The sequence below is a fragment of the Heterodontus francisci genome, chromosome 2 (assembly GCF_036365525.1).
Source record: "Heterodontus francisci isolate sHetFra1 chromosome 2, sHetFra1.hap1, whole genome shotgun sequence".
Lineage (NCBI taxonomy): Eukaryota > Metazoa > Chordata > Chondrichthyes > Heterodontiformes > Heterodontidae > Heterodontus > Heterodontus francisci.
Genome location: NC_090372.1, coordinates 134,145,671 through 134,161,377, shown reverse-complemented (window position 1 = coordinate 134,161,377; position 15,707 = coordinate 134,145,671). Strand labels below are relative to the sequence as shown.

At 41.1% G+C, this 15,707-nt stretch overlaps 1 protein-coding gene across 6 annotated transcripts in view; it reads right to left on the bottom strand.

Annotated features, from left to right (window-relative positions):
• LOC137347091 (polycystin-1-like protein 1) overlaps positions 1 to 15,707 on the bottom strand; it is a 433,612-nt gene that overhangs the window by 129,027 nt on the left and 288,878 nt on the right. For all 6 annotated transcript variants that reach the window (XM_068011179.1, XM_068011196.1, XM_068011185.1 and 3 more), the window contains 5 exons: positions 14,572 to 14,692; positions 12,708 to 12,807; positions 12,207 to 12,396; positions 3,371 to 3,427; positions 738 to 947 (listed from right to left, as the gene is read on the bottom strand). In XM_068011179.1, coding sequence (XP_067867280.1) covers positions 738 to 947; positions 3,371 to 3,427; positions 12,207 to 12,396; positions 12,708 to 12,807; positions 14,572 to 14,692 — 678 coding nt within the window. The remainder of the gene's footprint in view (positions 1 to 737; positions 948 to 3,370; positions 3,428 to 12,206; positions 12,397 to 12,707; positions 12,808 to 14,571; positions 14,693 to 15,707) is intronic.

Here is a 15,707-nt window from a genome sequence, read left to right as displayed (position 1 = left end):
CAGGCTTTAGGGAGTCAGCAGGTAAGTTACTCGTCGCAGGATTCCTAGCCTCTGATCTGCTGTTGTAGCCACGGTATTTCTATGGCTGGTCCAGTTCAGTTTCTGGTCAATGGTAACCCCCAGGATGTTGATAGTGGTGGATTCAGCGATGGGAATGCCCTTGAATGTCAATGAGAGACGGTTAGATTCTCTCTTGTTGGAGATAGTCATTCCCTGGCACTTGTGTGGCACAAATGTTACTTGCCACTTATTAGCCCAAGCCTGGATGTTGTCCAGGTTTTGCTGCATTTCTGCTGGGTGAAGACAGGTGACTTGCAGTAAATGTTGTTTTCAAAAAAGACCTATCAGTGTCCCTTCAATGACCCCAGTGAATAAAACATCCATGGAATCCTTTTCAGCTTTCCCAAATAAAACAATGTCCATAATTCTAAAGTACACGAGTGCTCAAAAAATACTTGACAAAAAATATACAAGTACCATCATAATAAATTTCATTCAGGTCTACTGTGAGGAGTAAAAGCAAAATAGCTCTGGATTCACATGTTCGTACAAGAAATAATAAGGCAATTGTCACTGAGAGAATATTATAAGTGAAGAAGGGTCATTTCAATAACCGAATAAGAGTAGATGCTTACACAGAGCATAGATATACAAATAATGAGGAAAATAGTTGTTTTTGTAATCCTCAACACCCCTACCTATATAAAGGACCTTGTAGTATTAACTAAAGATCTTACCAATAAGAGCTCAGTTGTTGATTTCAGACCTTCAAATAACAAATTCTTTGACTTCACTGTGCTGTTGTCAGTTATTCCCATTACATCAGCCACCACAAAGATTATTTTCTTCACTAATTCTTCATGCATTATGAACTCTCTGGATTCTTTAAAAAGCTTGATCATTTCTTTTACTGTTCTTGTTACAATTAGTGCACTTTCTGAAGTTACCTATAATATTTTAAATCAAAAAGGTATTTTTAAATTCAAGAACAAACACTTCACATTGTCACTTTTGACAATATTTGAATAATAAATTATATCTAGGCACAGTTCAATGTTATTACATGATAATAAATAATATTGAATTATTTTATGAAGTCATGACTGATGCAAAGAAATGCTAATTAACACAGGTAAATTGCCGCAGCCCAATCATAAGATTCGTTAAGACCCACTTAATCCTCCTTCTCACTTTGATTTACCATTTATTTATAAAGTCACATGAGACAAATTTTCAAATCCTCTCTGGCCAAAGGAGAGGTGCCAGAGGACTGGAGGACAGCGAATGTGGCACCATTATTCAAGAAGGGAAGTAGGGATGAACCAGGTGATTACAAGCCGGTGAGTCTAATATCAGTGGCAGGGAAACTATTGGAAAAAAGTCTGAGGGACAGGATTAATCTTCACTTGGAGAAGCAAGGATTAATCAAGGATAGTCAGCATGACTTTGTCAGGGGGAGATCATGTCTAACAAACTTGATTGAATTTTTCAAGGAGGTGACCAGATGTGTAGATGAGGGTAAAGCAGTTGTCGTCGACATGGACTTCAGTAAGACTTTTGATAAGGTCCCGCATGGGAGATTGATTAAGAAGGTAAGAGCCCATGGGATGCAGGGCAATTTGGCAAATTGGATCCAAAATTGGCTTAGTGGCAGGAGGCAGAGGGTGATGGTCAAGGGCTGTTTTTGCGATTGGAAGCCTGTGACCAGTGGTGTACCAAAGAGATCAGTGCTGGGACCCTTGCTGTTTGTAGTGTACATTAATGATTTAGACATGAATATAGGAGGTATGATCAGTAAGTTCGCAGATGACACGAGAATTGGTGGTGTCGTAAATAGTGAGGAGGAAAGCCTTAGATTACAGGACGATATAGATGGGCTGGTAAGGTGGGCAGAGCAGTGGCAAATGGAATTTAATCCTGAGAAGTGTGAGGTGCATTTTTGGAGGACAAACAAAGCAAGGGAATATACAATGGGTGGTAGGACCCTAGGAAGTATAGAGGGTCAGAGGGACCTTAGTGTGCTTGTCCATAGATCACTGAAGGCAGCAGCACAGATAGATAAGGTGGTTAGGAAGGCATATGGGATATTTACCTGTATTAGCTGAGGCATAGAATATAAGAGCAAGGAGGTTATGATGGAGCTGTATAAAACACTAGTTTGGCCACAGCTGGAGTATTGTGTACAGTTCTGGTCGCCACACTACAGGAAGGATGTGATTGCACTGGAGAAGGTACAGAGAAGATTCACCAGGATGTTGCCTGGGCTGGAGCATTTTAGCTATGAAGAGAGACTGGATAGGCTAGGGTTGTTTTCCTTAGAGCAGAGAAGGGTGAGGGAAGACCTGATAGAAGTATACAAAATTATGAGGGGCATAGATAGGGTGGATAGGAAGAAACTTTTTCCCTTAGCAGAGGTGTCAATAACCAGGGGGCATAAATTTAAGGTAAGGGACAGGAAGTTTAGCGGGGATTTGAGGGAAAATGTTTTCACCCAGAGGGTGGTTGGAATCTGGAACACACTACCTGAAGGGGTGGTAGAGGCAGGAACCCTCACAACATTTAAGAAGTATTTAGATGAGCACTTGAAACGCCATAGCATACAAGGCTATGGGCCAAGTGCTGGAAAATGGGATTCGAATGGATAGGTGGTTGATGGATGGCATGGCCACGATGTGCCGAAGGGCCGGTTTCTGTGCTGTATAACTCTATGACACCACAGTAAATATGAAATTTAACAACAACATTTACCACACAGGCCTCTTCGATGACAAATGGTAAGCAAATGTATTATCTATGATGTAGGTGAACCAGATTTTATGTTTGAGCCCTGGCAATATGATGAATTAACTGATTTCAGCTAACACAAAAGTGGGATAGGCGAATTGGCATCAGCACCCCAGCATTACAGAGAGGAGGGGCAGAGGGAGAGGCAGCAAATAAAAATCAACACAGTGCCTGCTGCTGGTTGCAATCCAGTCACTCCTGTTGCCAAGTACATAGGTGTAGTTATCAGGTGAAGACAGGATCAGGCTGGCAATGATGGTCTCCATAGTTGTTATTTGTTGCCATACTCCCACACAAATTATGGGCACCAGTACAAATTACTGGTGGGCTGGTGTCACCTTTGGAACCAACCCAAGCATGGTAAGAGGCATCAGGAAGGAAAAAATAAATTGTTTTCTTTCAAATCAAAAGCAGGATATAAAAATAATCTACCAGGCAATAGAATTTAGAAGCTAATAGTGTGTTGGTGGCCGATGGCTGTTGCAATTCTGATCTCCCAAATCAGCAGCTCAGAAGAAAAAACTGAAGAAAACAATTTTTATTTGAGCAAACAGACAGTTTGTTAACCGAATGAAAACTCCTTTACCTCATTGGTTACATTAACGAGGTCATGCAATGCAGAAACAGTTTCCATCAGGTCCCTCTGGAACAAATAAAGAAAATCAAGCTCATACAAAATGTGTCAACAGCAAACCAAACCTCAGCTATCACCCTTAGCTACAATCAACAAAGGCATTCACACTGCTTTTCCAGAGTTTCCGCAGTTATTTCGAAGCTACTTTGGACAATTAGGAGAACCCCTGTGGAAATTCATTCACTCCGGTTTTTTTAGATTTTTAGATTTTAGATTTCGAGATACAGCACTGAAACAGGCCCTTCGGCCCACCGAGTCTGTGCCGACCATTAACCACCCATTTATACTAATCCTACACTAAGCCCATATTCCTACCACATCCTCATCTGTCCCTATATTCCCCTACCACCTACCTATACTAGCGGCAATTTATAATGGCCAATTTACCTATCAACCTCCAAGTCTTTTGGCTGTGGGAGGAAACCAGAGCACCCGAAGGAAACCCACGCAGACACAGGGAGAACTTGCAAACTCCACACAGGCAGTACCCAGAATTGAACCCGGGTCACTGGAGCTGTGAGGCTGCGGTGCTAACCACTGTGCCACTGTGCTGCCCTGAACTACTTTTAAACCACTTTTCAACAGTAGTCTTTTGCCCATTTTATTTTCCCACTCCAGACAGTTTTGATTGCTTGCTGGCGTGCACATCCACAGGCAACAGTTGTTATTCAATGCCTCACCTCAGTTATACTAATCATAAGTGAGCCTGACAGTAAGTGTCAGCTGGTTATTCCATGATGGGAAGGGGGCAAAGGGCTTTAATGTTGTGCTTAAATGAAACTGAGGCCTTTCCAAATCCAGGGCTGAAGATGCCAATTCCAGCACCAACTATCATCTTGTTCAAGTTCAGCTAACTCCAGGTAGGTGAAGAGTTGAACCTAAGGCCACATAATACACTGGACTGCTTTGAAAAATGTTCTGCCTTTATATTCAGTGGGAAATGGATCGTATTTGAATGTATTGCGTGACAGACAAAATGACATGGGTGACCATTATTGTGGGTGAGGGAGAACAAAGAGAACTCAGATAAAAACAGTGCAGGAAACCCCTGGAATCTGAAGCTATCTATTCAATCTAAAGTGCCAGAAACCCATGAAACTGATAAGGAGAATGATTCAAGAAAAGAAATCATGAGCAACACCAGGGTGCCTCAGAACATAAAAAAGCTACTAAAAGAATGACTCGATAGGCTAGGAATCTGAGAAAATTAGCAGAGAAGATGCATTTGTAGTCAGAGATAACCAAAGCAGCCCTGGAACCACCTCAAGTTTGAGGGGGCCAACTTGTATTGGAATGTGAGAAAATGGCAGAAGTACTAAATAAGTACTTTGCCTCAGTTCTTATAGATGAAGTGAACACTGGAAGTGTCAGAGTACCAGCAGTAGCTACAGAATAATTGGTGGCAGTTATCATTTAACAATAGCTGTTACTAAAGAAATTAGTTGCTCAAGTTTAAGGTCGCAGATTTATTTTTCTGATATTATGTCGTACTTATTTTTCCAGGTTAGCAGTCAGGCTGGAGTTCAACTCCTAAACCTCCAACAATGTCACAATAAACGCACACTAAGAGGCACATAGAAGCAGCTATAGATGTTGGGTCTCTGATTTTCCATCTGGCACTTTCTGTGTAAAGCCACCTTCGAGGAAGCTGAGCTTTGCACAGCTGAAATGGGAAAATTCATTATTGTTGGCATTGCACGTGTTGGAGCTTGAATATTCAGCACTGCTGTGCACCAGATGTCAATCCAACTTGAATATTTGCCATAATAAAAACAAGAAATGCTGGAACCACTCAGCAGGTCTGGCAGCATCTGTGGAAAGAGAAGCAGAGTTAACGTTTCAGGTCAGTGACCCTTCTTCGGAACTGAAAAATTGAGGTAAAATTGAGGTGCTGCTCAACCAGGAGCTCATGTAAGTCAGCAAGCACAGGGGTGATGGGCGAATGGCACTGACGCAAGGTAGGGTCCGAAGAAGGGTCACTGACCTGAAACGTTAACTCTGCTTCTCTTTCCACAGATGCTGCCAGACCTGCTGAGTGGTTCCAGCATTTCTTGTTTTTATTTCAGATTTCCAGCATCCGCAGTATTTTGCTTTTATTTGAATATTTGCCATATTTGTATCTTGTTATATATAAAGTTAAGGTCATCATTGAGCATTCTGGGCAAGTCTGAACAAGTTTACATACAAGAGAATATTTGTTCTTGATCAAATAGGCAGTTTGCTAACAGTTTAGAATAAGTAAGCAAGGAAAAAAGAAAGAACTTGCATTTATACAGTCCCTTATGATTGTCACATCCAACAACAACAACTTGCATTTATATAGCACTTTTAATATCATAAAACATCCAAAGGTACTTCACAGGAGCATTATCAAACAAAATTTAACATTGAACAACATAAGGAAATATTAGGGCAAATTGCCAAAAGTTTGATCAAAGAGGTAAGATTTAAGGAGCATCCGAAGGAGGAAAGAGAGGTAGAGAGGGTTAAGGAGGGAATTCCAGTGTTTAGGGCCTCAGGTGCTGAAGGCATGCTGCCAGTGGTCAAATAAAACTGGGGGTGTGGAAGAGGCCAGAACTGGAGGACACTAGATATTTTGGAGGGTTGTGGGCTGAAGGAGATTACAGAGAGAGGGAGGGGTGAAACTATGGAGGGACTTGAAAACAAGGATGAGAATTTTAAAATTGAGGTGCTGCTCAACCAGGAGCTCATGTAAGTCAGCAAGCACAGGGGTGATGAGCGAATGGCACTGACGCAAGGTAGGATATGGGCAGCAGAGTTTTGGATGAGCACAAGGCAAATGTGAGGTCATCCACTTTGGACCTAAAAAGAATAGAACAGAGTACTTTCTAAATGGTGAAAAGCTAGAAACAATGGAGGACCGAAGGGACTTGGGGGTCCAGGTACATAGATAAATAAAATGTCATGAGAAGGTGCACAAAATAATCAAAAAGGCTAATAGAATGCTAGCCTTATATCTAGAGGCTGAGAATACAAGGGAGTAGAAGTCATGCTTCAGCTATACAAAGCCCTGGTTAGACTACATCTGCAATATGGTCAGCAGTTCTGGGCACCACACCTTGGGACTGGGAGGGAGTGCAGCATAGTTTTACCAGAATGATACCTGGACTCCAAGGACTAAATTACGAGGAGAGATTACACAAACTAGAGTTGTATTCCCTGGAATTTAGAAGGTTAAGGGTGAATTGATCAAAGTTTTCAAGATATTAAAAGAAACTGATAGGGTCAATGGAGAGAAAGCATTTCAGCTGGTTGGGGAGTATAGGACTTGGGTGCATAGTCCAAAAGTTTGAGCCAGACCTTTCAGGAGTGAAATTCGGAAACACTTCCAGACAGGGTGGTAACAGTTTGGAACTCTCCTACACAAATGGCAATTGATGCTAGATCAATTGTTACTTTTAAATCTGAGATTGATAGAATTTATTTTAAAACAAAGATACTAATGGATACAGGGCAAAGGCAGGTATTTGGGCCAGAATTTTATGTCCCCCCACAGGAGTAGGCTGGTGGGCTGGTGGCCGGGGTGTAAAATTGAGTGGTATGTGGTGGGGGGGGGAGGTGGGGGCACCATTCCCGATGCCTTCCCGTCCCCACTATAATTTTACCAGAGGGCGGTGGCAGCGAAAAACAGCCCATCAGCCCCAGACCAATCAAGGCCCTTCAGTGGTCAATTAACTTCCACTTAAAGGCCTTCTCCTGCCGCCGCTGGTATTTTACCACCGACCGTCAGGAGCCTTAAGCCCCACAGGAGGCCACCAGGGGTAAAACCTGGCAGCCTCCTTGTGGGCTTGGGGAAGGCCCTCCTGATCGGGCACTCTGTGCCCCATGGAAGACCCCCCCCCAAAGCCCCAACCAGCCTCACTGAAATAAAGTCCCGTCCCCACCAAACCGACCCCCCTTGCTTCGCAGGGGCCCAGCCAATTGACCCTGGTGAGGTCCCAAAAGGTACCTGTGTTCCGAGGTCAATATCCACAATCCTGCTCTTGGCTGGGTGCAGTCCCAGCAGTGGCTACGGCTCCCGGTGGTGTTGCTGGCCCATTGATTGGCCAGCAGCACTTGGAGTTGGGGCTTCCTGCCTCAGCGAGGTGGAATTCCCGTCCAAGTCCAATTAAGGGCCTGGACCAAGTAAAATTCTGACCTGGCTCCCAGGTCTGGTGGAGGCGATCTCATCCCCGACTTATTGGCTGTGGCTGGGGCCTCCCGCCCAACGTAAAATTCCAGCCATGGAGTTTGATCACAGATCAACCATGATCTCACTGAATGGTAGAACAGACTCAAGGGGCTAAATAACCTAATCCTCTTCCTATGTACCTATGAAAGTGCAAGGGAGGAGGCTAGCCAGCAGTATATTTGAATAGTCTTGAGGTAACAAATGCATGGATGAGCGTTTCAGTAGCAGATGAGCTGAGACTGGGTGGATTCAGGCAATGGTACTGTCATGCAGGCCCCCATCTGCCAAGGATAAGGCATTATTAATTTTCCCACATGGACACTGAATTTTAAATTGTTGCTGGGAAGAAGAGAAGGCCTGTTACAATGACTACGAGACCTTGGCTGGAAAAAACACATTTACATACTAACAGACATTGAAGGCAGGGAAGCTCATTCCATTCCCTACTAAGATGATATAACACACAGAGCCAAGACGTGATTAGACCAGTTAGTCACATGACTAATCTGCTCAGCAACCTGGGGGTTTCTGAATTGTACAGTTTGAACTGAGAGCCTGCAGAAAGCAGAATGCTCCTGGACTGAAGCAGACCTCCTCTCCTGTCTGCCTGCTCCCATCTCTTTCTGACAGAACTCCAAAACCCACTGAGGACACATGAACCCCAAGAGAGAAAAGTCTCCTACAGCGAACAAGGTTTAAGAAGAATACTGGGCCCCAATGAAAAGCAAGATCTACCTACAATCAAAGACTCTACAGTGAGCTCGAAGAACTGTAACAACAACTCTTCAGAGATTGCCTCAAACCTTTCCACTTTATTTTTCTTCTGCTCTTTTCTGTCTCTATTTGCATGTGTTTTCTTCTGGGCCTCCGGCACGGCGTGTATCTGTGAGCGTTAACCGAATTAGAGTTTAAGTTTAATAAATTTCAACTTTTCTTCTACCTAAGAAAGCCTATTTGTGCTGGTTTCTTTGCCTTATAATTGGAAAGCGGTGAACAAAGATTCGCCAAGGAGGACTAAAAACACAGGGTGTTTAAAATGAAAACCTGCTATTGGAAGACCAGGTGAAGGCTGAAAGGGAACCCTAGACCTCTTTCTCACCTGGCTTAACAGTACGAAGGTGGAAGTAGGCGGTTCTAGCAATGGTGTAGATATATGTTCAGAAGTTCATCTCAGGGTCAATTACTAAATTAAGGTTGCGTATAGTTTGATTCAGCCTCAATGGCCAGGGAAAAGGATGGACAGAGTTTGTGGCAGGGACAGAAGACAATGGTTTCATTTTTCTCAATATTTAGTTGGAAGAAATTTTGTACACTCAGTACTGGGTGTCATCAGCATACATGTGAGAGCTGACATGTTTTTGGATGATGTTGGCGAGGGGCAGCTCTCGGTAAGAAATGGGACGGGATCAAGGATAGATCCTTGGGGGACACCAGACCTTCTCTAGACAATTTTTTTTGTTTCTTTCCCTTGTCTCTTACCACTCCCTTTGGCCCTGCACCACCAATTCTTTTGTCATTGAATCTCTCTTGTTTTCCACCCTATCACTGACCTTCCCCTTTGTTCTTTTTCCACCCTCCACCTATTACATATTTAACTTTTCCCAGTTCTGATCAAGATCACTGACCTGAAACATTAATTCTGTTTCTCTCTCCACAGATGCTGCCTGACCTGTTGAGTATTTCTCGCATTTTCTGTTTTTATTTTAGACCTAATACTAAGCCCTGCTGAACCCCACTGAAACCCAGTCATAAACCACCCATTGACCACTACCTTTTACTTTCTACCACTGAGTCAATGTTGGATCCAATTTTCCACTTTCCCATGGATTCCATGGGCTTTTACTTTTTTGACAGCCTGCCATGTGGAACCTTGTCAAAAGCATTGCTAAAATCCATGTAGATGACAAATACATTATCCTTCTCATTACCACCTCAAAAAATTCCATCATGTTAATCAGACATGACCTTCCTTTAACAAATCCATGCTGACTGTCCTTAATCAAACCATGTCTTTCGAAATGACCATGTATACTATCGCTCAGAACATTTTCCAGTAATTTTCTCAAGGTTAGGCTGTCTGGCTTCTATCCTTTCCTCCCTTTGTAAACAATGGTAAAACTTTAGCAGTCCTCCGGCACCATGCCTGTAGCTGGAGAGGATTGGAAAATGATGGTCAGAGCCTCCGCCATTTCCTCCCTTGCTTCTCTCAACAGCCTGGGATTTATTTCACTCAGGCCTGTTGATTTATCCACTTTCAGAGATGCTAAACTCCTTAAAATTTCATCTCTCACCACATTTATCCCATCCAATATTTCACACTCCTCCTCCTTAGCAACAGTGCATCGTCCCCCTCTTTTGTGAAGATAGATGCAAAGTATTCATTAAGAACCATGCTCATGTCTTCTGCCTCCACACACGTTACCTTTTTTGGTCTCTAATCGGCTTGACTCTTTCCTTAGTTATCTGCTTACTCTTTATGTATTTACAAACGAACACATGAATCAGGGGTAGGCCACTCGGCCCCTTGGTGCCTGCTCCACCGTTCAATAAGATCATGGCTGATCTGATTGTAACTTCAACTCCACATTTCTGCCTACCCCCAATAACCTTTCACCCCCTTGCTTAACAAGAATCTATCTACCTCTACCTTAACAATATTCAAAGACTCTGCTTCCACCGCCTTTTGAAGAAGAGTTCCAAAGTCTCACAACCCTCTGAGAGAAAAAATTTATCATCTCTGTCTTAAATGGGCAATCCCTTATTTTTAAACAGTGGCCCTTAGTTATAGATTCTCCCACAGGAGGAAACATCCTTTCCACATCCACCCTGTCAAAACCCTTCAGAATCTTGCATTTTCAATCAAATCGCCTCTTACCCTTCTAAACTCCAGTGGATACAAGCCTAGCCTATCCAACCTTACCTCATAAGACAACTCACCCATTCCAAGTATTAGTCTCATAAACCTTCTCTGAACTGCTTCCAATGCACTTACATCCTTCCTTAAATAAGGAGACCAATACTGTACACAGTACTCCAGATGTGGTCTCACCAATGCCCTGTATAATGCTAGCAGAACCTCTCTACTTTTGTATTCAATTACCCTCACAATAAATAATATTTCATTAGCTTTGCTAATTACTTGCTGTACCTGCATACTAACCTTTTTCAATTCATGCACTAGGACACCCAGATCCTTCTGCATCTCAGAGCTCTGCAATCACTCACCATTCAGATAATATGCTTCTTTTTTTTCCTCCTGCTAAAATGAACAATTTCACATTTTCCCACTCCATTTGCCAGATCTTTGCCCACTCACTGAACCTATCTATATCCCTTTGTAGCCTCCTTATGTCCACTTCAAGCTTACTTTCCTATCTATCTTTGTGTCATCAGCAAATTTAGCAACCATACCTCCAGTCTCTTCATCCAAGTCATTTATATAAATTGTAAAATGTTGAGGCCCCAGCACTGATCCCTGTGGCACACCCAATCATTACATTTTGCCAAACAGAAAATGACCCATTTATGCCTACTCTCTGTTCCTGTTAGCTAGCCAATCTTCTATCCATGCCAATATATTACCTCCTACACCATGAACTTTAATTTTCCATAATAAACTTTGATGTGGCACCTCATCAAATTCCTTCTGGAAAAAAGTACAGTGCATCCACCAGTTCCCCTTTATCCACAGCACGTGTTACTTCTTCAAAGAACTCCAATAAATTGGTTAAACATGATTTCTCTTTCACAAAACCATGTTGACTTTGCCAGTTTACCTTGAATTTTTCCAAATGCTCTGCTATAACGTCTTTAATAATAACTTCTAAAATTTTCCCTCTGACCAATGTCAAGCTAACTGACCTGTAGTTTCCTGCTTTCTGTCTCCATTTTTGAATAAAGGAGTTACATTGGCTATTTTCCAATCTAATGGAACCTTCCCTGAATCTAGGGAATTTTGGAAAATCAATATCAACGCATCAACTATCTCGCTAGTCACTTCTTTTAAGACCCTAGGACGAAGTCCATCAGGACCCGGGGACTTGTCAGCCCGCAATTCCAACAATTTGTTCAGTTATAAAACAGCTTTGGGTTTTTATCAACACCAATACTTGAATGAAGTATACATTTTTTCAATACATCTTTTTGCCCAGATAATTAGAATTTTTAACAGTGGCATTTTGGCATTCTGGGAAACAACAACAAACCATTACAATAAACTAAAACTCACAATGGGGATGAAAAACAGTATTTAATGCATGGCATTACAGTGGACAAATTGAAGGCAGGTGACAAGAAGCTGGAGATACGATTCATGTTCTACAAGTGGGGCATGGGGCACATTACACAATTCCTCAACATGTAAACATGTATTCAGTTTCCATCATGCATTCAATAATTGAAATTAAAGCAATATAATTTTTAATGTTAAACAGAAAATAAATTGCTGTTGTAATAGTAACATTACTATGCCACCTGCCCTTAATTTTGACATAATTAGCACAAAATGTGAAAAATATTTCAAGGTGAAGACACAATCACGTAGTACTCTGAAGAATTAGTATAATCCTGGAAAACACAAGTTAAGGTAAACCATACCTGACTAGATATAGTTAGGCTGCAAAGAGGCTTTATTAATGCATTTCTGATCCGTTTCCATAAATCTCTTGTGTTAGACCCATCTTTATGGAGACGATAGAGCACCCTGGCCAACAGTAGGATGTAATTTTTTGTTTCTTTTTGGTTTCCCAACAAAATGAGAATTGAAAGCTTCTGAAGACCTGTATACCTGAATGAGAAGGAAAAGGGTGACCTTGAGAATTTCTCATGGTGACATATGAACCTCATTTAACTTCTGTAATGGATATTACATAATTTAGTAAAACTATTTTATTAGTACACTGATAGTTCAGTAAAAGTAAAAATATTAATTGATGGCAGCTGTTTTAAAATAAAAACTTTTTGCCTAAGTACTAATGTTAAAAAATATTTCTGCATTAAAGAGATTTTCCTGACATGCATCTCTTTATCTGTTGTAAATTTACAAGGGTGAAAAATGAAAATCATTTCTGGAATTGGATAATAGACTCATTCACTCACAGTTCTTCATCTGTTTTAATACTTGGTAAAACAACTGGAGTAACTGAACATGGCTTGGTTTTAGATCCAAGCAGATCGGTAATCACAGTGTTGATTGTCACTAAAAAAGTAAAGAAATATGACCAAAGAAACTTAAATCAAAGTATCATGGGCAATGTGATTCAGTAGCACAACATAGTGAAGCAATTAAGCATAATATTGTTGAATGGCATTTTCAATCTGGGGTATGGTTAGTAGTTCTGTTACTGGACTAGTAATCCAGAGGCCTGGACTAATGATCTAGACATGAGTTCAAATCCCACCATGGCATCTGAGGAATTTAAATTCAATTAAGTAAATAAAATTGGAATAAAAAGTGAGTATCAGTAATGGTGACTGTGTCACTTATGGTTTGTCCTTATGAACTCATCTGGTTCACTCATGTCTTTTAGGAAAAGAAACTTAGCAACCTGACCAGGTCAAGCCTACATTTGACTCCAGACCCACAGAAATATGACAGCCCTCTGAAATTGCTCAGCAAACCACTCAGTTTTAAGTCAACCACCACCTTCTCGAGGGCAATTAGGGATGAGCAATAAAAGCTGCCCTTACAAACAACCCACATCCATGAATGAATGAAAAAAAAGACATGAGGTTGCGCCTTTGATTGTTCAAACATCAAACTCTTAATCATGGAAATGCCATCACGGGGAAATGTGAAGTAGAAAACAAGAAGGAAAATTGGACAACAAAGCAAAGCATTAAGTGTTTGACCCTTAGAGCCTTTGGCTCCATTTGCCGAATTCAGTCCTTGTTGAAGATGACAGCATGAAGGCCACTGGCACCAACAGAGTTGGTGCAGTATAAAATAGTGGAAAGCCACCATGAAATTCGTGTGGAAATATATGCAACTTGCAGTTGCTAAGGTTTCAGATTCTTAACTAAGCCACATAGAATACAAAGTGCCCACAAATCCACAAATTATTGGCTGATAATTGTAGGTTGTAGTATTTAATACTACAAATGAATAAACTATCAATTAAAAAGGCAACAAATTCTGCTTCAATGATTGTTCGCTAAAAGATTAATTCATGCTAGATTTTTTCCACACCTCAACTGACCAAAAACATGCTATTGCTGTTGGTTCTGTCAGTTTGATTGCATGTGCCAATATCCCCATAAAGGAAAGTTTAGAAGACCATGATGCCATGAATCAATTTTGAAAGGTTATATTTGGCACCTTAACCACCACCATCCCTCTCCCAGCTACTCGCTCACAAAATGTGCAATCTTAGGATCCTACTACCCGAAGCTGAGTTTCAAACTCTCATAATCCATCCATTGTTATGACTGCAACATGCCTGCTTTCCCTACTGAATTATCATCCACGCCTTCAACACCTCTGGATTTCTTCAGTAGTCTGTTTGCTGGCCTTCTGAGCTAGACAGTATCTAAGCTATAACTCATCCAAAACCCTACTATAATGCACTAAAGACAGCTTAGCTACAACCTCTCTGACCTCCATGAGCTCACTGAACCTCAATGTATCAAGTTTAAAATCATTGTTCTCAATTGCAAAAGCCACCATAATATAAGCCATTGCAACCCCTTTCAAAGTGTAGCCTCTATTCTTCCAATTCTGACTTCCCGTTTAAATCCCATTCCATCTACTTCATTTTTGATGATAGCTTTGATTCCTCTTCCAGGAAGTTTCTTGCTGAACCTATCTTCAAAACGTCCTCAAAATCTCTCTCGTTTATCATGCCTACTGCCGCCTACCCTAACTCTTCATTAATGTTCCTTGTAATCACCATTAAGCACTATAGCACATTGTCTATATTAAGTGTCCAATGTAATTGGAAGCTGTTGTTTAGATGGGACTTACATTTATATCCATCAGTTGCTTCACCAGCAGGCAAATTAAAGTAGTACTCGTGATCCCTTCCATCATACAGAACAGTTTCAGTTGAATTGCCAATGCTGTAGCTGTACTCATAGTGCAGATCCTTCAACAAGATGAGAACATTTCCAGTCTAATAGTACACTAGAGTCATGAAAATAATATTTTTTAAAGTCATTAGAGTTATAACTACTAAAAGTGAGGTCTTACTCCCAAATGAGTATCATTGTTATGAACCCTTTCCGAGAAGTGCACAATGCAGGTCACAGGATGGATGAGTTGAGAACAAAAGTTATCTGACTCCTGATATTGCAGGATGTAAAAATCAAAGCCAAGAAATACACAGTTGACTTTACTGTATGTTATTAATGGTACCAGTATTGTGACTGGGTTTTATGAGCATAAAATGTAATTATTGGAAATAGGATCTTAATTGTTGATCTGCTATTTTAAGACCATAAATTGAGATTCTGAAGAATAGTACAAAAGGGGTTGGGATGAGCAGTCAAGAGAAAGATTTTAACTGTTAGAAGAAAATATTAATAGATCTGGGTCCCCCCAATCAATGCCATTTCAGGTCCGCACCGTTTTGAACGGCAATCGTTTTTGCTAAACGTCAATGTTCATGTACACAGGATCATTTACTTTCATGTATATCTCATTACAGGCTTCCTATGGTTGGTTGACTATCATTTACAGCCATAGTACTATAGGTAATTGTTGAAAATATCTGTATGTTGAAATGCGTAAATCCCATTGCAGTGAGAAGAATGAATTATCTCTGTTATTAAGGCTAGTTCTTTTGTAATTATAGCATGGATACTTTATCAGGGGTCAGCAACATGTCTGTACACAGACAACAGCATCCGTGGAAAACAATTTTGGGGTTTGTGACTGGTAATTTCATGGATGAGAAACTTCCCATTGGCTTCTTAAGACCAGCTTTTTAAAAAAAATCGCAGGTGTCAGTTTCACAGCTGACAGGTGCTGAGCTGAACAGTGCTTCCGAACTTTTGACAGATTCCTGGTTTTCCAGCCGGTTCCAATTTTTTATTTTAAAAGACAGCTGAAAAACCATGACTCTGTCCCAAGTTCAAAAGCGCTGTTCCCGCTCTCAGCAA